Below are 23,688 nucleotides of genomic sequence, written 5' to 3' on the forward strand. Positions count from 1 at the left end.
TTTCGGCTTAGGCTAATCAGAGATAAACAACTGGATGCGTCCATGCTTTGGAACATGGGGGTGGGGGTGGATGGCTGAATGCTTAGCGCGTGCGGGCTGTATTATAAGGTCTCTCATTGAGTCAACTGGCATGGTTTTGATTCCCCGGTTGTACGTGACAAGGAGTAGGGTCGCCTGTCCAACCTCGTGGGTTTTTTCTGGGTCCTCCAGTTTCCTCCCACTTCTAAAGACCTCTACACACAAGCAACTTATTAAAATAAAATTGAACCATATGTTAGACTCGAAATGAAGTCATTTGTGTCGAGTGGACATTAAACCCTGTTTCTCTTTCGCTTTGGAGCACACTAAATCCACTTATTCATCTCACTGCTGAACCTTTCTGTCATCATAAAAAAAATACCCAAGTTGATTATCAAGAGATGAATATTTTATTTCTACAGATGAAACAAGGAGAAAATAAACACAAACATTTATCTGTGAAAACACAAAGCACCGAACATAACTAATATAAAATAAAATCATGGTTAGAAAGCACATTTGATGCATTGAGTTTTATTGTTAGTTAATGACATTAACGATTACAAAATATAAAGTACCTAGATATAAATATTCCACACCATGGCTTTCTCCTTGGTCCAGATTAAGAAGTATAAATATTACATGGGTTCACTTGTTTACTAAGGGTAATCAAGTCTGTGAATAGGCAAACCTCGCTGGAACACCTTGCAGCGAGTGTACAGTGACAGATGCAGATTGGAAGCCTCCTTGCACAAAATTTAGAAAATTCAGGTTGTCAGTGGTTATTTGTGGTGCATATCTGTACCCGAATATATAACATTCAATTTCATCAGCTGCAATCTGACAATACTGCAATCTGACTATACTGCAATCTGACTATACTTCAAACGGACAATACTACAATCTGACTACTGAAATCTGACAATACTGCAATCTACAAAAAACTCCACTTTACACGTTTCAACGAAACAGAATAATAGTGAATTTAATATACTGTTATTTAGGGAGGTCAAGACCTTTATCTGGATCCGCAACTTCAAGCATAGACAGGAGCAAGCCGCGATGTAATAAATATTGAGCTTAATCATGTAGGATACGATACACTTGTCATGAACATGTTATTAATAGACCTAAATATATATATAAAAGCATATTTCTAATTCTTATCAAAATTAAGCATCATCAGTTATTCCATTTAAAAGTCGACAGAACAATGAACTATAAAACATTCAAAACATTGTGTTACTCTTGTGATGTGATGTAAAAATTTCATAAATAACCCTTATCATTATTAAATACATTATGCACTTCCCTTAAATCATCCTTTCTATTTAAGGATTGTTTCTTGATGTTGTAAAACCTCCTATCTTTAATATTGATTATGTCACAAAGTCACACACTTGTGACATATGGAATTAGAAAAAGTGTCCATCGTCAGTTTGAAATTCAGCTGTCCAGGCAAAATGCACAAAATTGTTTCTGAAGCATTCAACTTCATTTTGTTTGAAATTAATCAATGATAAATAAAATAATCAAAATCTGCTAGTATATAACCAATATACACCAGTATATAACTATTATACACTAGTATATAACTGATATAAACAGTACATAACTAATATACACCGGTTTATAACTAATATACACCAGTGTATAACTGATATACACCGGTATATAACTGATATACACCAGTATATAACTGATAAACACCAGTATATAACTGATAAACACCAGTGTATAACTGAAATACACCAGTATATAACTGATAAACACCAGTATATAAACACCAGTGTATAACTGATAAACACCAGTGTATAACTGATATACACCAGTCTATATCTGATAAACACCAGTATATAACTGATATACACCAGTGTATAACTGATATACACCAGGATATAAATATTCAACAGGAAATAAATAGAGCATTAGGTAAAGGAATGGTAGAAGTTTAATATTAAACATAGATCATATAAAATACAAAAGGATGACTGGGCGGTCTGATGTGTATGCTTTAGATCACATAGGATCTGTCATTGACTCAATTACAGACCTTATGGTCTAAAGTTCACACGTTGACCATTTGGCCACCCAACCCCCCACCATGGAGTTCGAGAAAATCATCGTCATAGTCACTGCTTCGACTCCATATCGACCAGCCCCCCTTAAAACCAGTAAACCAATTTTGAAAGTACAATATTGCAAACATTTACACAAACAGATGATATGAATTAATATTAAATAGATATAGTATAAAGCTGACACTGTATAATAATGGTTAATTCATTGGTAAATAAAATAAATAATTAATGCACAAATGGTTTTTAAATCTAAGGCCGTTATAACTGAAACCAGGGAATTATATAATCAACGGTATAAAATATTACAGTATATAATTCTCGGGTTTTATAATCTACAAAATACAACGTAAGAAAAGGTTTATATGATTAGGTTCTGGACCAGGAACTGGAACCAAAGAACCACTCATCTTGGTCTTGTTGTTATTGGGGGCGATGCTCTACCAATAACGACTAAGGCTCCGCCAAAACATGTACGATCAACATGAAACTTGGCACGTTTGTTCCTCCGAAATTGCGCATTGATCGACATGCTTCGATTTTTTGTACGTCACAATTCCAAGATGGCTTGTTCCTTTGACAATTGCGCATTGATCGACATGCTTCGATTTTATGTATGTCAAAATTCCAAGATGGATGCGATGATATCAAGATTCAATTCCTGGCCCATGGTACAGTGGTACTTGTTTAGCATATCAATTACACTGCATTGTTAATCAATAATAGTTTTATTTTAAAGAAGCAAGAAATGGAGGAGGGGTGGGGCGGAAGTGAGATTGTGCCAGTAATGATCAAACTACATAAACTAGATTCTACAACGCTTCTACTCTATTAAATTCTTTGTTAAAAGTTAAATCTATAATCTATAATGGCAGTGTGCATATTTACAGATTTACAGGAACTGATATATGAACTATTTACAAATCTCAGTGGGAAGCGGATGTTTAACAAGATTAAACAAACTTCTTCCACTGTCAACCCACTGGTGATAATCTTGTACCTATAGTAAGTGTCTATCGTTGAGCCTTTTCCACTGTCAGGTAGGCTATCAACAACCCACTAGTGATAATCTTCTACCTATAGTAAGAGCCTCTTCCACTGTCGGGTAGGCTATCAGCAACTCACTGGTGATAACCTTGTACCTATAGTAATTTTCTATCATTGAGTCTCATGAACGAATGAAAAAATGAGCCTCCTCCACTGTCAGGTAGGCTATTAACATCTCACTAGTAATAATCTTGTTCCAACAGTCAGTATTTACCTATTTCTCTACAACATTGACATCTCTACTTAATTCAAAGTTTATTTCATCTGTTAAGACATATTTAAAGTGTCTTCAGAGTACTTGAAATCTTCGGTACATATAATCAAGAAGTTGGCCCCCCTGGGCATAACCAAACCTCTGCACGGCAACATCGTGTCTAATTAGCATAATAATCAGAAGAAAAACTTGTCATTTTGAATGACAGTATGACAAAGGTGTGTAATTAAATTGTCTGTGCAGGTAAATACTGTTGTAATATTGGCAAGCAAAAATAAATTTCATTCATTATTAAATTAAAAGTGCAATATATTACAGTGTAACTATGGTAACTAAAATACAATATGGCTGGAAGATTGTCAACCCTGTTGGAGAAGTTAATGGACAGATTAACTGTAAGCAGATATCATACATGGTACACTTGCTTCACATGTTTAATTCTAGTCTCGTCACAATGTCACAATAAAATAGAACGGCAAAGAGTGGTCTCAGATATTATTTTAATAGCGGGGAGAGAGAGAGAAATGGGGTTTAACGTCCATTCGACAAAAATTAGGTCATTTTGGGACTAACCTATGGTTCAATTTTATTTCAATAATTCGCTTGCTTGTAGGGATCTTTAGCAGTGGGAGGAAACCAGAGAAAACCCACGAGGTTGGACAGGCGACCCTAATCCTTGTCACATACAACTGTAGAATCGAAACAGCGCCAGTTGACTCAATGACAGACCTTATGATACAATGCGCACGCTCTAACCATTCTGGGATATTACTGTAATAGCTAATCTCAGGATGACCCATACCACAATATACGAAGAATGGGAAACGCATTTGGTGTTAGGTTTTTCCCCCCCACGAAATTAAATTTTTGAAATTTGTTTTTTTTATTATCTGTCTGTCGAGATAGAAGAGATATTTGGGATGGAGAATTGCCTCTTGTACAGGCTACAAGTAAAACTAGAAACATGTTTTCATATTTTCATAAAGGATGGAACATTCCACATCACTTGTGTATGGATGGTGAAATTAAAAATCTGTCCTCATAAAGGATGGAGAATTAGGTACAAGCTACAACACATGTACAGGCTACAAGTTGAACTAGAAACATGTCCTCATAAAGGATGGAGCATTCCACATTACATGTGTATGGATGGGGAAATTAAACTAGAAACGGGTCCTAATAAAGTATAGAGCATTACGTACAAGTCATATCACTTGTTTAGGCTATGCACTGTTGGCGATGAACAGTAGGATGTTCAACACCATTTCAGTTTGTATAGGCAACGGTGAAATTCAACTAAAAATGAATGGTTCCTCTCAAAGGAAGGAGCATTACGTACAAGCCATATCACTTATCAAGACACGTCGTCGTAACAAAGACATGAAATTGGACATTTCAAAAAGCATCATTTATCAAATTAAAAATCAGGAATTATAAATAATTATATTTAGTATAAATACGGCGTCTTCGATTAATAGTAAGATACCTATATATTCAGTATAAAAAATGCATAGATATATAAATGTTAATTACAGTAAAAGCAGAATATACAAATCGGATCCTCATTTTACAATTTTACCTAAAATCAAGAGATAAGTAGAAATATTACGATATTGCCAATCTTTAAAACGATCAATTTAACCGTATATATTGTATTTTAAGGTTAAATTATTTGAAGTATCTAATTTATGGCATTTAAATTGAATGACAAGTAATTTCACTCGCCAGTCAATTTCTTTGCCTGTTAGTCCAGGTTAGCCAAATCGAGGCTCATTTCCGGCAAATAACAATTCTATTCTGTAATAATATTTCTAGGCCATTTAGAAGTATATGCTTCAGTAAATAACATAGTTATCTGGTTAGACCACAGGTGCCTGAATTTGATAATAGAGAGGTTTCGCAACTTTACATTTACACTTATGCTTAGACGATTAAACATGATCAGTTTTTGTGACGTATGACGTGAAGCGCACATCATAAAAGTGTGTCCGACAGATAGCAGCCTCCCTAACTGTATGTTCAAAACACGTAGCTAAACCTTGTTTAATTTCTATAATCTAGTCCATAAATTTTCTCTGAATTGTGGTTTTCATGAACTAAATCCACAGAGAAGATAAAACAAGAAGAGGTTGAGACAAATCATGTGCGTGCTTTACTAATCTCATCTTTAACAATCTATCTGTGATGAACACCTATCAAGATAGTGGACCAAGTTTGTGTTTCCACCTACTATGTGTAACTGTAAGTGTGAATTTAGCGAAACGTCATTATGTACAGTTTCCACTTACACTTATCTAAATATAAATGTGAGTGTAACAGTTAAGTTGCAAAACCTCTCTATTCTCACTTGAACATGAACGTAATAAGACATTATACTTAGTCACAGCTTAATGTTATTTTTGAAAGAGATTTTCCACGTTACAGAGGCCTGTGGTTATACTAGTATTTTCACAAATACAACAACAGAACTGTGGTTACTATTGGTTACAATAATGGGACCAACTGCGCTTCCTATATTTTTTTTATCTCCATATGCAAGCACATGGTAACAATAATATTAATCATACAACAATTGTAAGCTCAAAGATTCTAATAATAATTAATCATCAAGTTCTTGGAACTAATATTCAAAACTTCAGTATTGTCTGTTTCAGACTTTAATGTCTTATTTTAATTGAGCACATTATATAACTGGAATGTGGAATAAAAGTACCATTCAGTTCCCTTTAAATCAGGGTTCAATAAGCAGGGATCTTCTAGTATATGTAATGTAATATATAAGTGGCTTGCTGTATTCAGTTTGAAGTCAATGGACTCTGTCATCAGTGCGTGTAATAATAAAGTCCCAGCATAACTTGGGTTCATTCCATTTATAAAATGATTTTAAAAAAACTTAATAATAAAGGGTTTTTTTCTATCATGAATCAAAATTAAGTCACCTCCCAGTGTAAGGCTTTTAAAAGTGTTCTTCAAAAAATCCTTAGATGCAAACTCAAGCTTTCCTAAATATACACAACATGCATTAATCAAATATTAATCCAAGAGCTTAAATTTCATCTGAATAGACTGTGGGGAAAGTTTGTATTTGGTTATAATATAATGTAATAAAGGAATGGATTGGATTATAAGGTACAGGAAAGTCAACATATAACAACAAGCAACTATCACTTCAACTCGGGTATCGTGTAGTTGTGCTATTCAAGTGAGAGTTTCTGTATTAACAGACTAATTAACTCTTGCTAAAACTGCAGAACTAAACGATACCCAAGCTGTAGTGTATAATGTATATATAACCTGTATATTTAACAACATAAATAGAAATATAATAAATCAGCATGCAGTGATAATAAATTCAATTCAACAATATATCTAATTATAATATAGCAAGAAACAATTTACTTTATATCTAATTACAATAATATAGCAAGGAACAATTAAGCAGTATGTTAGAAAATAAATAAACTTAGAATTTTAAATCTAAAGTTTTTGATTGATATTGGAAGCCAGATTTTAAACAAATATATATATATATATACAAAGCTTGTACTTATTCTTAAAGTCTTGATGCATCATTTGTATTTTCGCCAAAAATATCAAATTTCCTCGTTTAATATGCACTTGGATCGATTTAACATAGGTTTAAGAAAACAAAATCAGCTTTCTTCGCTACCAACAAAAGATAGCGGTGTCTTGTTACGCTCAAGAAGCATAGATCGATGAAATTTCAATTTATTATAACTTTGTAAGTACTGGATTGAACCATTTTTAGATTGATATTCCTATTAGAGATTCAACTCTAACAATATTGTAGTTTACAGGGGATTCCGATAGCGCTAAATGATGCATCAAGTCTTTAATATAATCTTTGTTTTAATTCAAACAAAATCTATGTTTTTTTTAAGGATCAAAATAAGGTTTATAACATGTAGTTCTAGAAATGAACAAGATTCTCTTTCATCTTTTTAACAAAATATAATCTAACAGAAAAATCAACAACCATTTCTAATCATTTAATTGTGAAAAAATAATTCATAAAAATATAACAAAGTCATCTTCTTTCATTCTAACAAAAAAAAAACAATTCATGATTCTTCTTTCAATATTTCAATAAATTTTTTCATTAATCTTAATCAACCTGATATGACATTAGGATAATAGCGTCACAATGTTACATTGTCGATACTTGACCAAATTCTCTCTGTCCCATGAACGCTGAAAATCTGGTAAATGCAAGAGTATCGAGCAACGAACATGCACCTATCGAATATGAAAAAGAACAACCAATCACAACATGAGAGACATGTTCGCTGTGTTTTACTTCAGAGTCTACTCAACATCTGTTAAATGGGACTGACAGAATTGGATTCTGGATCACATGTTCAGAATGTGGAGAAACTTACAATCAATTATCCCTGTCATGTCTGTTTTATATCCATATATTATTTCTAATCAGTTGTGAATACAGGAATCAATCCATAAGTTTCTATTTCCTAGGTTATCTTAAAGAGAGTAATTTAGTTTGATTTCTTTGTCAAAACTAAATTGTTCATGTTATATCATTAAAAGATATTCTTAACCTATTTTCACATTTTATTTTCTCTCATTCTGCCATCACGGGTTACATGTAATCTGGCTTAAAGATTATTTATACCTTAATAACGTTAGTCACAATATATAGCTTCTATTTATTATAAATGTCTAATGCAAGTTAAAAAAATCAGCTACAGTCTTGTAAAAAAAAATTGTCTCCAACAGATTAGATACAAATTATGAATTTTCTCTTTCTAGACAAATAATGATAATTTATTCAGTTATACAAAATCCCAAGCTTAGCCATCTCTCTTTTGCTAAATCACAAATTTTCCCTTTTTACAAATCAAATGATTTTCCGACTTTTACAATTGAAATACCTTCATTATGTTGGATGGGCAATATTCATGAAGAGATGTACGACCGGGGAATTGGAACCCTGAGATTTACTCCTTGTCACGTCCAACCGGGGAATTGGAACCCTGCCAGTTGACTCAATGACAGACCTTATAATACAGCGCACACATGCTAACCTTTCAGCCAAACAAACCCCCAATATTCGACAATCTCCTGGACTGGATTCAATCAGAACAAAAACAGGACTATCAATTAGATTTTGCAAAACATAAAGATGACCGTATTTTGCATAGATCGATGGAATATTAGTTCATTATATCTTTGTAAATAATGAACAGAATTGAACCAGTTTTGGGTTGATGTACCTTTTAGAGGTTCAACTTTCACGATATTGTACTTGTTTTATGGAATCATATCACGATCAGAGGCTTGCCGCTCCAGAATCCAATCAAAGGGATTGTTTTAAAGGGATTACTCAAGATGCATTGGGGTTTTATTTTAACAAATATACCTTCATTTAGTAGAACGAGCAAAATTACAATTTATGGTAAAGCTGATGGAGACAATTTAGAATGAATCTAGTATAAAGAACACCAATATTTATTCCTGATAATGTTGTATATGAACTCACTTGAAGATGTAATGGTTTAAATATTGAGTATAAAAGTTGATTGTATTCGTGATTACTGATCTATTCGGGATTTACCGATAGATTTGATAACTGTCTTGGTAACCGTGGCAGCAGCTAAAGCCGCGTACGACTGCCATTTTTTATTTTTAGATCCATCGGAATAATCAGCAACTCCACGAATTATCATAAAACTGTCCTTCCTATTACCAACAATAGATTCTAAAACTTGATCGAATTCTGTATCGAATGCGGAGATGTTGTATCGCGATGCGAAATCTAATCTCGTGGCATCGGATCTAACTACACGACTTCCGGCACCAAATACTCCATAGTGAAGTCGAGGCATTCCCTCTCGGACAACAGCTCCCTCTGGTGGGAATGGATGTTGAACCTCGATGACCTGATCCTCGCCGAGATCCATGTAAAGACGATCAGTGTTATCTGGAGGACGCTCGAAGTTCGTTTCTTGACCTTGAAGAACCTGTTCGCCTTCCAACATGTAACGTTCCCATGATGCCAGGTTCGGGTTGGATCTCTGAGCTTGCTCAATCTTCTCCGTTATTTTCTGGAGTTCCAGGTCTCGGGGCGCCCACGTTTTCAGATTATAATGAACGTCACCTTGTTTATTTTTCAGGATTTTGTCGCAGTAGTAGTAGATGTAGCCTCTGTCGTCTTGTCTTGAGAGGATAACATCACCCAGACGGACATGTTTATAGTAATCTGTATAGTGAGGAACTCCACCAGCCACGCCCACTATAAATACATGCTCGATATTCTGAAATCCACCTAGCAACAAAAACAAATAATGGTATTAATATTATGCAATAACATGGATGACATTGATTTAGTTACTACATCTATAAACTTAATTGAGTCTCACAAACTTCCATATTTCTCAAATTAAATGTTTGAAAACTTTAGAATTCTTAAGTTGGTTAAAAGAAAGAGATATCTGCATGGCAACAAAAACAAATAATGGTATTAATATTGAGAGAGGAACAATAAAGCTAACTTTAATGTGCTGTCAATGGTAAATACATGACTGCAGTTTAATGAAATGAAATGAAATGGGGTTTAACGTCCTACTGTTCTGCTCTGACTGGGCTAATGAAGACAGGCATACGCCATACAGTGTGCTATGAGGGAATTTTTTCCCGGACAGCTGCACTATGGCCTACTCTTGTATCGAATTCCAACTGCCAAGGGATCGTTTACGTGCACGGGTTCTCGTCCCATCAGAACGACTAGATAGCTTTCCTTGTCAGGCCCTCCGACACTGGAAAATCCCGATGATCTTTCTCGGCCAATGCAGGGATCAAACATGCGACCTCTGCAGTTTCAAGCTACTTGTCCTTGTCATGCCTCCACCGACCCACCCTGCATCCTGCTCCATGCTCCATTTAATGATTTCTGGAAGATTGTTCCACTGAGAACAATCTGTATCTAAATGATTTCACCTTTGGCAACATACTGATGAAGTCTGTATGACTGGAGGTTACGCGAAGGAACATGTATTTGCATAAGGTTGGATAAATATTTGTAACATAACAGCTATCGGGTCATCCAAACACAGGACCTCAGTTGTCCGTCTCTTTTCCTTTACAGGCCTCCCATCCTGCACCACTGACAATGGGACAAAAAAATAAAGATATTGAGACGTAGACTTACCTAACAATCTGGTTGTAGAATTACCAGAGGATATTTGAGCAGCTCGAACATGACCTATAGCGGGTAACTTAGTTGATACAATTTTATGACCACCAATATATCCAAGAGTATACACATTAGATTCACCTGAAAGGAGAGAAAAATCAGGTCAATCGACACAATCTATGTCATTTAGATTCACCTGTAAATATAATATAATATTCACCCGTACATACAGTCCTTCACGTCTAAGGTGTGCTTTTGCAGCTGTGCCTCTCGAAGCACCTCGACTTTACTTTGCGATACTGAGATTAACAAAACTACTTTCAGTTTTTGTTTTATTTTTGAACTGCTGCTTTCGAGCTAACAGTTCCGATGATGATGATTCTAACACTAACATATTCACCAAATATTAAACAAGACTAAAGCATAAATACAAACTGGCTCTCCTTAATTAAAAAAAAAATGTAGAATTACTCTTGCAATATAAGAAGAGATTTTTATGGGAGCTATTTACTAATTTTTGAAATTGGAAGGAGCTTTTTATGGCTCCAGCATAATTTTATAAACGTGAAGGACTCTACATACTATGTAGAACATTTCCGATGAAGAAATCAGTAACATCAACCCCTTCTTCCACAAGATCAAAACCATTATATTACAAATATTTCCAATAGGAGTCAAAAGGATGGGTTGCCAGCTGACTCAATGATACAGCGCACACATGCTAACCATTCGGCCATCCAACCCCCATTTATATATGTGTAAGCACTACTGGATGGTTCACAAATCAAACAACCAATTAATCGTACCTTCAGTTTTATATTTAACATATGTTCTTTTATTTTCCATCATGGAGTCGATGGCTAGTTTCTCACAATATAATGCTGTAATAATGGCTATCGTAGGTTGATCACTAGTCGCCATCATAGGCATATTCTTCACTACCTCTACCTCTGTAATATAAAATACACACTTTATCATCAAGTCACAAACAGCGGATTGTCAGAAAGAAATATAGTTCAATGTCCACTCGACACAAACTAGGTCATTTTGTGACTAATATAGGGTTAGATTCCATTTCCGAAATTTGCTTGAGCTTAGGGGTCTTTAGCAGTTGCAGGAAACTGAGAGAGAGAGAGAGAGAGAGAGAGAGAAAGAGAGAGAGAGAGAGATGGGGTTTAACCTCCACTCGAGATAAACTATGTCAACTCAGGACTAACATATGGTTTGAATAATTCACTTGCTCGTAGGGGTCTTTGGCAGTGGGAGGCAACTGAAGGACCCAGAGAAAACACATGTGGTTGTGGTTGGACAGGCAATCCTTGTCACGTAATAGAGTGGGAATCGAAATCACACCACTTGATTCAATGACAGACCTTGTGATATCATGCACATGCATTAACCCACTAGACCAAACCAACCACCAAGACCTGGAGAAAACCCATGAGGTTGGACAGGTAACACTACTTCTGGTTAAAGCCACTTCACTCAATGACAAATATAATGATGTGAACCACACACGCTAGACAATTCGCGCCACCCCCATCCCCGTTCCCCACCATTCATCTAATATGTAGGTAAAGTAGCATTAGAAGGTTTCAGATTTATTACCAGTTTTTCCCGTCTTTTCATCAAGTACTTGACGAACAACGCCACCATTTTCTAATGTTCGTACTAATTCTCGTGTTTTAAGTTCTTCAAGCTGAGCTGTTACAATATGTTCATCTGATGCTGTTATTCTGGAACACAAAATCAAATATTTAATAAACTATGGTTATGTTTATTCTTTTGAAACATTTTGCTTCCAGAATTCATTAAGAGCTATTCAGACCTTCCTAGAGGACCTGACAAGGACAGCTGTCTAATCATGGCATGCATGTAAAAGATCTCTTGGCAGTTGGATTTCGACATAAGAGTAGGCCGTAGTGCTGCTTCTGGGCAAAATTTCCATTATAGCACCCTGTACAGTGTATGCCCGTCCTTAGTAGCCCAGTCGGAGCAGAACCGTAGGAAGTTAAACCCAATTTCACTTCATTTCCTTTTTCCAAATCATTTTATCAATTCCTTGTTCCTATCTCACATTGTCCGGGCAAAGTTTCCCCTGATAGCACACCGCATGGTGTATGCCCATCTTCATTAGACCAGTTGCAGTTCAGGAGATTAGAACGTTAAACCCCATTTTATTTCCTATTTCAGATGAATAAAACGAAGATTTATTTGACAAAGTACAAATAAAACAGCTTTAAACATATACAGATAGTGTGAAATGTGGTTTAATATCTACTAGATCATTTCGGGACTAACATATGGTTTAATGTTAAGTGCATGGGCGTAGGCGTTATTCACAGTGGGAGGAAACCAGAGAACATGGAGAAAACTCATGAGATTGGACAGGTGACCCTTCCCTTGTCACGTACAAGTGTATGATTTTATTATTATTTTTATTATTTAATACATTTATATAGCACATCTTTCACCGAAAGTGTTCAGATGCACATAATGTACGCTACCTGAATAAATCCTCTACAGCTAAAACATTCAACCACCCAAACATCCCACAAATAGTGATCATTAATATAATGTAAGCTACCTGCATGATTACAGCTAAAACATTCAGCTACCCAAACCTCCCACAAACAGTGATCATTAACATAATGTACGCTACCTGATTAAATCCTCTACAGCTAAAACATTCAACTACCCAAACCTCCCACAAACCGAGACCATTAACATAATGTAAGCTACCTGATTACAGCTAAAACATTCAGCCACCCCAACCTCCCACAAACAGTAATCATTAACATAATGAACGCTACCTGATTAAATCCTCTACAGCTAAAACATTAGGATATGCAGATTCTAAAATATGTAATAATTTTTCTCGTACAATCTCTGATTGAGGTCTTAAATCTTCTTTGTTGAAACCTGAAAATAACAATATTAAAATGTCACAAATATTCTGTATAATCAAATATTAGTCAACTTACAAGTCAATCTTCATCCCAGAGATAAGTTACTCTTCGTTTATATCTGGTAAAACTGACCGGCCATTTTGAAATCGGAAGAATTTCATTCTAACAAATCCTGCCAATCATTTAAAATCACCCCAAATCATCTAATTTGTACTTGATTTTAAACATTTTTTACGGATTTTAAACAATGATTGATATTGAATGAATGTTAAAGAAATTAATGTTAAATACACAAGATTAAATGATACCCAGGTTACAGTGGAAGGAGATACAAACACACAGATTATAATAATAATAATAAATGTGTTAGGCTGTGGTTAATTAATTGTTTGTTTCTCATGACCTGCCCACATGTCCGTTTTCATCCGTAATAATTACACACTTCCATAATTATTAGGTCAAATTTAGCGAGGTTAAAAATTTGTCCTGTAAAACTATATTTGTTTGCCTTTAAATATGAAATGAAATGAAATGAAATGAAATGGAGTTTAACGTCCTACCGTTCGGCTCCTAACCTGGGCTAATGAAGACGGGCATACGCCATACAGTGTGCTATGAGGGAAATTTTGCCCGGACAGCGGCACTACGGCCTACTCTTATATCGAATTCCAACTGCCAAGGGATCTTTTACGTGCACGCCAATGTGTACACGGGACCTCGTTTTTTCGTCCCATCCGAACGACTAGACAGCTTTCCTTGTCAGCCCCTCCATCCTGCATCACTGACAAGGGAGAACCACGCCGGAAAATCTGGATGAACTTTCTCGGCCAATGCAGGGATTGAACACCCGACCTCCAGCCTTTAAATATGAACAATGAATTGATGCATTAATATTGTTACAGAAACAATTTTGTGGATCAGATAATTTCCTTAATAAATAACATGTATAATACATCTAATTGTTCCAAGACAGTCTAAACAAAACCTATCCATAAATTATGACATTTATGGATTAGTTGCGAACTCTCTTGCACCAATTGATTCCATGTCAAATGAGACGAAGATTGGTCGGGACAAATTACGACCCATTATACTTATCACCGAATCTAAACCAATCAAAAGACATATATTTTTGATTGATTAGAACTGTGTGCATAATTCACATTAGTTTGTTCAGTTTAAGGCGGAGAACATTTGGTCTGGAATGACCAAGGCTACTGGAAGATAAACTAATTTCTACGAAAATTCCACCTTTATAAATATGCCATATTTTTTATCCCATATCCCATCATGCAACCATTCCTTCAATTCATTTACAAGCTACATTTAGTTTACAATAAAAAAACAATTTAAACAAAGAAAACAGCTTTTTTTTAATAATTAACAATCTGTCGAGGCTTGAAACATTTTAATGAACACTCATGCTCACAACTATTGAAGTCACACATAATTAATTATAAAGCCTTAGGCCCGTTTTTTAGGAGCGTGTTTTCGCTGGTTATATAAAAACGGTACCATTACATTTGCAATAGACCATCTTTTTCGCCATCGAAAACATGCACGGAAACGCCGCGAAAACATGTACATTGAAAAAGACAAACAAACACCAACACACCAGAATATCTTTTTAAAATTTAAAATCAAAATATGAAAATTAGTCTTTTTTTAAAAAAAAAAAAAAAAAAAAAAAATTCTTTACGACACTATACTTTTAAAAGATGAAGAAAATGAAATGAAAGTAGAGAATAAAGTTTAAACCACAGTACAGCACAGCATGACTAAAACCACACACCATCCATCTACCTTTTGAACATATTTAACAACATTTTTACAGATAAAATAAATTGAGACATGGTTTAATGTCCTACTTTTCTGCCGAACCAGGCGAATGAAGATGGGCATATATGTCATGCAATGTGCTACGAGGGGAATTTTGCCTGAACAACGGCGTTACCTTCTTTTGAAATGAAATGAAATGGGGTTTAACGTCCAACTGTTCTGCTCCGAACTGGGCTAATGAAGACGGGCATCCGCCATACAGCGTGCTACGAGGAAAATTTTTCCCGGACAGCAGCACTACGACCTACTCTTATATCGAATTCCAACTGTCAATATGTACGCACGCCAATATGTACACGGGACCTCGGTTTTTCGTCCCATCAGAACAACTAGACAGCTGTCCTTGTCAGGCCCTCCGTGGTGCATCACTGACAAGGGGGAACCACACCGGTAAATCTGGATGAACTTTCTCGGCCAATAAAGCGATCGAACACCCGACCTCCAGGCTAGCGAGCCAGCGTCTTACCCACTCAGCCACTGTGACCCCCAAAGGATTCTTTTACGTGAAGAACAATGTCATTATATTTAATTGAATTTTCACTTCCTTTCACTTTAACTTTTAGAATAAAATGCAACAGCAGCATTTCCGCTTTGCTAGGTTCCCACTATCACGATTCATGCCACGAATGAAATCATGGAGTAATCGTGGTAATACTATTAAGTCTTATCATATATTGAGGTCAGTCGTCGCAAACGTGTTGATCATAATGAAACGTATTCAAACGTATCTGAACATAGTAGATCATGGACTCAATAGGGGCAATCCTATCGTAATGCATCTCACATATTCCTGAAGCAATGGCCTGAGAAATCCCTCTACGGCCATTGCTGGATTGGCTTCTGATACTTGAGCTTTTGAGGGAGTTTGTCTATTCTTCCCGTTCAATCAAATCTATCCCAAGTACAGCAACATGACACCCCTTCTTTAATCTGGGGTCTTCCCTAAAACTTTGGATAGTGATTTAAGGTATTAAAAACTGTGAAAGTATGTTCGTCTCCAAACAGTATTGTTTACATTGTTTTCGATTTGATAGCCTCGTTTGTCACGCAATTAGTTTTTCTGCAATATTCTGCTATGCACTGGTTAATCTTGAGTCGTGACGTAACGTTATGTAAAAATATTTGATCCAATTTGGAGCTCTGTTTTAGGCGTAATGCTTCTGTAACGCAGTTAGCTATTGGTTGTTAATCAGACCATTGACCAGTCATAATTTGAAACAGAAATTTGCTTTCGTTAAAGCAGTGTTTAGTGGGATTAGGAATAATCAAACGAAACATTGCGAGGAGTATGCGCATCTCACGACAGTGAGAACCTAGCATTATTCTTCTGCAAATTAAATCTATCTATGTCCACACCAACAATTAAATGAATTGAGTCGTAATTGGACAGTTACAATGTCGATGGTTGGTGGTACAAATAAGGGCTGTCTCAAGGAGTTCTAACCGTAAAAATGTTGATAAGCATGTTGAAAGAAAAAACAAGACAACCAAAATCGTAAAAATCCTTGGGCAAGATTTTACTTACTTGACCCGAATAAACCATCCATACCTGATCCAAGTTAAAAATTAAATAGTTATAAATTATTAAATCTGTTTTTGTAAATAAACTAGTTATATCATCAATAATTAAATATACATTATGTAAGATTTAGATAAAGTGCTGGTTGTTCTTGCTATAACAGCTCAAAAATAGATAACGTAAAATGAAAATTTTGAAAATTTTATTCAAATTACTTCATTCTGAGCCAAATTATCACTGTTTGTAGTTTTGACACGATGTGTGCATTGTGGTAACCAGGACACTGGTTCGGACTTAGCCTCGCTTTCCCATTTTTAAATTAAAGTTTTAAATGGCAAACCGTTCTAATCTAGTTAAAATCTTGAGTATCTGATGCTATCGAGAGTTGATTATGCTCTTTTCATGTTGATAAATGTCTTATTAATAATTTAGATAACATTTCAGGCCTAAAGAAAGACCTGTAATAGACAGATTTAGCTCTTACATAATGTATGTTTAACGTGTGCGAACCCTGGCAGGGTATAATGTATGATTAATTCATTCACTCCATTAAAATACAGAATATGCCAGTTGATTTTCGAATTCACCGTAATTACGAACATATAAACTATCACAGCCAACATTTCACCCAGGGTTCACACTGTTGGTGGTCAAAGTCGCAATTTGCAAAATACCAAATTGAAACAATTCGCTTTTAGGGTACTGACAATTTTTTCATGATTTCATGAATTCAAGTATCTTCAGCAACGCATGGAATGAAGATTGACTACCCGTTAAAGAAAGTTTTAAAAAGAGAAAAAGACAAAATTGAAGAATAGTTTCATAGAAAATGTTAAACGTCGAGGCATATCTAAGTAATACGATAACTATTCATAAATAAAATTCAAGATATTATTGTTCCTTCACCTATCAGTCAAATCATGCAAAAAAATAATTTAACAGAAGAAACTAGAGGAAATTGCTGAAATTTAAAATTATTTTTTGTTTTACTAATTCAAATGATGCATATAAATTTCATACACATCAGAGGATAACTTTCATTATTCATAAGGTTCAACAAAGAGAAAAAAGGGCCATAACTCTAGAAGAAATAATTTAACAGATTGATCCATTTAGATTCATCTGCATGACGACAGGCAGATAACAGACAGTTTAAAGATATCGATCAATTTCAAATTACAGTTCAACGACAATAAGTTATATTTATAGAACGGCTTCATGAGTTAACAGGTTTAAACATCGAGGCCGATGATTGGACAGATGACTCTACTTCTTGTCACATACAATCAGGGAATCGAAACCACACCAGTTGACTCAATGACAGACCTTATGATACAACACGCACGAGCTAACCATTCGGGCATCCCCCCCTCCCAATTATCTTAAATAGGTGCAGTATGTCCACAACATAAACAAATAAAAACACAGGTATCTTGAAAAGGTGTGGTACGTAAAATGTGAACAACATAAACAAATCATATAAACTCAGGTATCTTGAAAAGGTGTAGTATGAAAAATATCCTTAAAATAAATAAATAAAAACAAAAGTACAGTATGACCAGCGTGATATCATGTTTTATCAAAGATTCACACCGATAGGATTGTAAACTGATTAAAATACAGATGTATATTTCGTTTCGGCTTTTTATACTTTCGATGACCTACACTACATGAAGATCTGACAAGTTATAGCGATAGGTCACGTCAGGGGTCAAAAGACCGACTTATGACCCTATGATGTCAGACATTTGATTAACCAATCAGCATTGATATCACTAGTTGATTACCCACAGTTCAGTGCAAAACACGCCTAAAGCTCGCCGTGACAGACTGTTTCATTGGCTTATCCCCGACACCATTCAGAACACGAGTTAAATAACAACTCTTCCAGATCCAAGTGTAGTAAAGACAAGTAAAACGAAATTTTGAACTATAAAAACGAAACGAAATAAGATCTGTGTTTTAACCAGATTGATAGGATTGTATCTTGAACACAGTTTAATTGTGTGTTTAAAATGTAAATCTTGGATTCTGAAGTTTTTAATAAATAAAAGGTTTTCCTAAAATAACTGTAAAACAGTTTAATTCTGTGTTTGAAATGTAAACGCTTGGAGACTGAAGTTTTTAATAAATAAAAGTTTTTTTTATAAAATTGCAATATTAATTGATGATTATGACATTTTTCATACTTTTTGTTACATAATTTGTGGTAAAAACTTAAAAATGAACAAATTAGGTGTGACAACAAACAAAATCTGTTGGTGCTTGAAACAATCAGGAAATAACTTCTTGTATAAAACTATAATATTCATCTTGGTAGTTCTGATGGCATTTAGTACATGTAACTAAATAAGAACATGTGACAATTAAATGAAATACAAGTTACTTTAAAGTTTATTTCTGGCAAAGAAAGATAAAGAGAAAAAAACTCTTGTCAAAACATCACCAGTAATAAACTTTAATGTAATTTGTATTCCATTAAATTGAATCTTGTTATATTAATTCACAGCTTAGAGGCAGGGGATAGATGTAGCGTCCATTTATTGATGTCATTCCCCTCAGGCCCCGAGTTTACAAAGCATTCACAGACTTAATTTAGGAATTTACTCAAAATTGTTCTCCTTTATAAAACTTTTGTTGTTTTAATGTAAGAAATACATCAATAAGAAACTATGTGCAAAGTTTTGTGTTTCTGGATCAAAGATATTTCTCATAAACAGTGATTGAAAGTTGAGTAAATTCTTAACTTAAGTCTGAGAATGCTTTGTGAACTCGGGGCCAGATAATTTTAATAGAATAGCCGTAATACCAAGATGAATACATGACCAAAAAAAACTCAATCTGATTAAAACACAGAAGAAGAAATGGGGTTTAACGTCCACTCAACACAAACTAGGTCATTTTGGGACTAGCATATGGTTCAATTTTATTTCAATAGTTCGTCTGTGCGTAGGGGTCTTTAGCAGTGGGAGGAAACCAGAGGACCCGGAGAAAACCCACAAGGTTGAACAGGCGACCCTACTCCTTGTCACGTTCAACCGGGGAATCAAAACCACGCCAGTTGACTCAATGACAGACCTTATGACACAGAAAGCACACACTAACCATTCAACATCACACCCCCACGTGTAATAAAGACAAGTAAAACAAAATTTTGAACTATCGGTATAAAAAAGGAAACGAAATAGTATCTGTGTTTTAATCAGATTGGGTGAAACTATGAATAAGAACAACTCCAACTGTGGGTTATATGTGTAATACCTACCTATATTTTCCACCGATATTAGATTTTCTAATAGAAGAACAAACAGACAAATTAAACCTTTTGTTTCTAATGCCAAGATAATATAACACTTAAAACACCAGAATCAATATCATCTGATGAAGGTCGATTAAAGACCGAAACGTTATTATTAAATCTCGCCTAAATCTACACTAGTCTCTGTTCTTCTTCGGTTAGGGCAGTGAATCTCAATCGGTGTGCCACAAAATTTTTAACGGCACACTAAGAAAATATGAAAACCCACTTGACCCCAATTGAGTATTCACTGGTGTCTGCTGATAAGTTCATAACTGTGTTCAGTGATTCTCAACCGGTCTGCCGCAAAATTTTTAACTGCACACTAAGAAAATGCAAAAACCTACTTGACCCCAACTGAGTATTCACTGGTGTTTACTGATAAGTTTATAGCTGTGTTTTTCTTTATTTAGTTTGAGTCATTCTATGTGCCTATGACTAGTCTCTACGGTTATATTCTGTCTGACTTAACATCTTTTTATTTTTATTTTCATGTGTTCCAAGATGTGTCGTTGGCACAAAAAGGTTGAGAACCGCTGGGTTAGGGGATCCTTTACTTGCTTATTCTATCAATATCGTCTTTTCAACAACAAGATAAAATAATCTTCAGATTTGATAATAGTCTTGATCAATGTTCCGTTATTTTTCTGTCTTGTTGATTTTATGCCTGACAAATATTTTTGTCCAAAATTAAAAAAGGATCTTAGAAGATTCTATCATCCAGGACATAAAATTATCTTAGAAGATTCTATTGTCCAGGACTCATCACATAGCACCAGAAATTACACTGCCATCATATAGCTTGCCCCTACACAGCAGACCTGAGCACTCCCCCACCCCTTCTCAAATATTCTGGCAACAGGCCTGTTACTGGAGTACGTATTACATAGTCATATTAGATTACAAACATCTGACAACACCTGGTTTAAGTTGAGATAAATAGATTATAATTTATTTACAGGTAGACCAACAGGTAATATATAATTAAAGGTAAGTTCTCACCTGGACTCTGTGGGGCATCTTTATCATCTAATTTCATTATTTCTAGATCAACCTTAACCGCTAATTGATATTTGTCACCTTGCATCTGTTTCATACATTTCTTTATAAACCCCACGTAATCTACAAACATATAGAATTTATAAGACATGGCTGAATTAAGATATGGAAATGAAATGAAATGGGGTATAACGTCTGACTGTTCTGCTCCTATACTGGGCTAATGAAGACGGGCATATACGCCATACAGTGTGCTATGAGGGAAATTTTGCCCGGACAGTGGCACTACGGCCTACTCTTATATCTAATTTCAACTGCCAAGGGATCTTTTACATGCAAGCCAATATATACACAGGACATCGGTTTATTGTTACCTCCGAATGACCAGACAGCTGTTTTTGTCAGGCCCTACAGATGAACTTTTTCAGCCAATGCAGGAATTGAATGCGCTACCTCCAGACTAGCGAGCCAGCGTCCTACCCACTCGGCCACATTAAGGCATGGGCTTTAGGAGTTGGCACCAAGGGCCATCCAAACATTAAAGATAAATTCCCATAAAAGTATTTATCTGATGGTTTTTTCCAATAAAAGTAAGGCAATTTTGGTATATATGGAAAGTAGAGATATCCAATCATAATAGAAAAATACTGGATTCCGTGCATACAGGTCAAAAATGTAAGGGTTTCCTGACGATTAGGGATGTCTGTTTGAGTGATGTGAAAGGTTGCACGCGAAGATTGTTTTATTAGTGAATATTTGATGTTTATGTTGATAAACTTAATGGTGAGCTTAAACATACAACAGTTTCTGAGACAAAAAACATGAAAAAAGACGTGGGCAGTTGATTTCTATTGTTTTTATTTCATAAATAAATGGTGATTGAGTAATAAAAATAAAGCACTCATTGACAAGGAATGTTATATTCGCCAATTATCGAATAAAAAACATACGTTTCAACAAAGGATCTTCCAGTATTTACGTAATAGGTCAGAGGTGAAAATCACACCGTGTCAATGACTTTGGCATCATTCCAATATTTTCACATTGACACTTACGGCTAATAATTTTAAGATATGAAGAGTGACTTGTGTATGCAATGAACACGTGACACAAAAATTATTTTGAGAAGGATTTGAAGCTACATTTTGATAGATTAATTAGTTTGAATATGTTTGAATATCATCAAATCACTCGGAGAAATGAGATTTAACGTTAACTGGACACAAACTAGGTCATTTCAGGACTAACATATGGTTCAATATTTCACTTTCGCGTTGGGGTCTTTAGCAGTGGGAGGAAACCAGAGGACACGAAGAAAACCGACGAGGTTGGACAGGCAACCCTACTCCTAGTCACGTACAAGCTGGGAAATTGAAACCACGCCAGTTGATTCAGTGACAGACCTTATGATACAACGCTCACGCGCTAACCAATCGCCCCCCCCCATGAATGAATGAACAAAATAGAACACATAATTATTGTACCTTTAGGAAAGTTTTCTGGTCGAACTAATTCTTTAAAGAAATCGTAAGCCGTTGATACTTGATTATAATAATCTGTACCGTCTGCATACCAGAACTTTAATCGACGACTTTCCTGTAATAAATAATCAAGAAATGTCATGGAATTCATTATTTTGAAAAATAATCTTATTTGAATTTGTAGGTTGCCTACATTTTTATAGTCTTTTAGAGGCATGTAGTAACTGGATAGAGCAATAAACAAAAACACAACTTCTGAAAAAAACAGCTACTTCTTTATTTGGGTGAAGTTTCGAAGACATACAGGTAACCATTACCTCACCACATGTATATCATGGGGTTGGCACACTGATCAGCAGTAAATACCAGCATGGCCACTACTATCACGGATAGGGAAAACTGGTCAGCAGTGAATATTCGCTTGGCCACTACAATCACTGAGAAAAATGACTGGATAGAGCAATAAACAAAAACACAACTTCTGAAAAAAACAGCTACTTCTTTATTTGGGTGAAGTTTCGAAGACATACAGGTAACCATTACCTCACCACATGTATATCATGGGGTTGGCACACTGATCAGCAGTAAATACCAGCATGGCCACTACTATCACGGATAGGGAAAACTGGTCAGCAGTGAATATTCGCTTGGCCACTACAATCACTGAGAAAAATGACCTCTAAATAGAGAGGTCTCGCAACTTAAACATACATTATGCATGAGCTAAATCCGCCTATATCAGGTCTTTCTTTAGAGAGAGACAGAGAGAGAAATGGGGTTTAATGTCCACTCGACACAAACTAGGTCATTTCGGGACTAACATATGGTTTAATTTTTATTTCAATAATTTGTAGGGGTCTTTAGCAGTGGGAGGAAACCGGAGGACCCGGAGAAAACCCAGGAGGTTGGACAGGCGACCCTACTCCTTGTCACGTATAACCAACCGGAGAATCGAAACCACGCTAGTTGACTAGGGCTGGCGGAAAATATCGATATTGCCGATAATGATCGATTATCACGCAATTATAGGTACTTCACTTGTAAGAAGAAGTCCATAACAATAATCCTTATCACTGTATTCTTTGTAACGCGTGCTTGGGCCTAGAACTGTAATT

General features: G+C 35.4%; 1 protein-coding gene across 4 annotated transcripts in view; it reads right to left on the reverse strand.

Annotated features, from left to right (window-relative positions):
* Nucleotides 1–405: 405 nt before the first annotated feature.
* LOC126822603 (uncharacterized) overlaps nucleotides 406–23,688 on the reverse strand; it is a 51,254-nt gene continuing 27,971 nt past the window's right edge. The window contains exons 5-13 of one of the 4 annotated variants that reach the window (XR_008788249.1): nucleotides 22,577–22,688; nucleotides 21,096–21,215; nucleotides 16,802–16,825; nucleotides 13,342–13,450; nucleotides 12,137–12,264; nucleotides 11,335–11,478; nucleotides 10,544–10,669; nucleotides 3,131–9,661; nucleotides 406–3,096 (exon numbers count right to left, since the gene is read on the reverse strand). Coding sequence is in view for 3 of the 4 variants with exons in the window: in XM_056101274.1 (XP_055957249.1) it covers nucleotides 8,928–9,661; nucleotides 10,544–10,669; nucleotides 11,335–11,478; nucleotides 12,137–12,264; nucleotides 13,342–13,450; nucleotides 16,802–16,825; nucleotides 21,096–21,215; nucleotides 22,577–22,688 (1,497 nt within the window). In the remaining variant the exon portion in view is untranslated. Of the gene's footprint in view, nucleotides 9,662–10,543; nucleotides 10,670–11,334; nucleotides 11,479–12,136; nucleotides 12,265–13,190; nucleotides 13,214–13,341; nucleotides 13,451–16,801; nucleotides 16,826–21,095; nucleotides 21,216–22,576; nucleotides 22,689–23,688 lie in introns of those variants that run through there. The other 3 variants (XM_056101274.1, XM_056101275.1, XM_050551577.2) reach the window with 3 other exon arrangements.

This window comes from Patella vulgata, chromosome 5 (genome assembly GCF_932274485.2).
Source record: "Patella vulgata chromosome 5, xgPatVulg1.2, whole genome shotgun sequence".
Taxonomy (NCBI): domain Eukaryota; kingdom Metazoa; phylum Mollusca; class Gastropoda; family Patellidae; genus Patella; species Patella vulgata.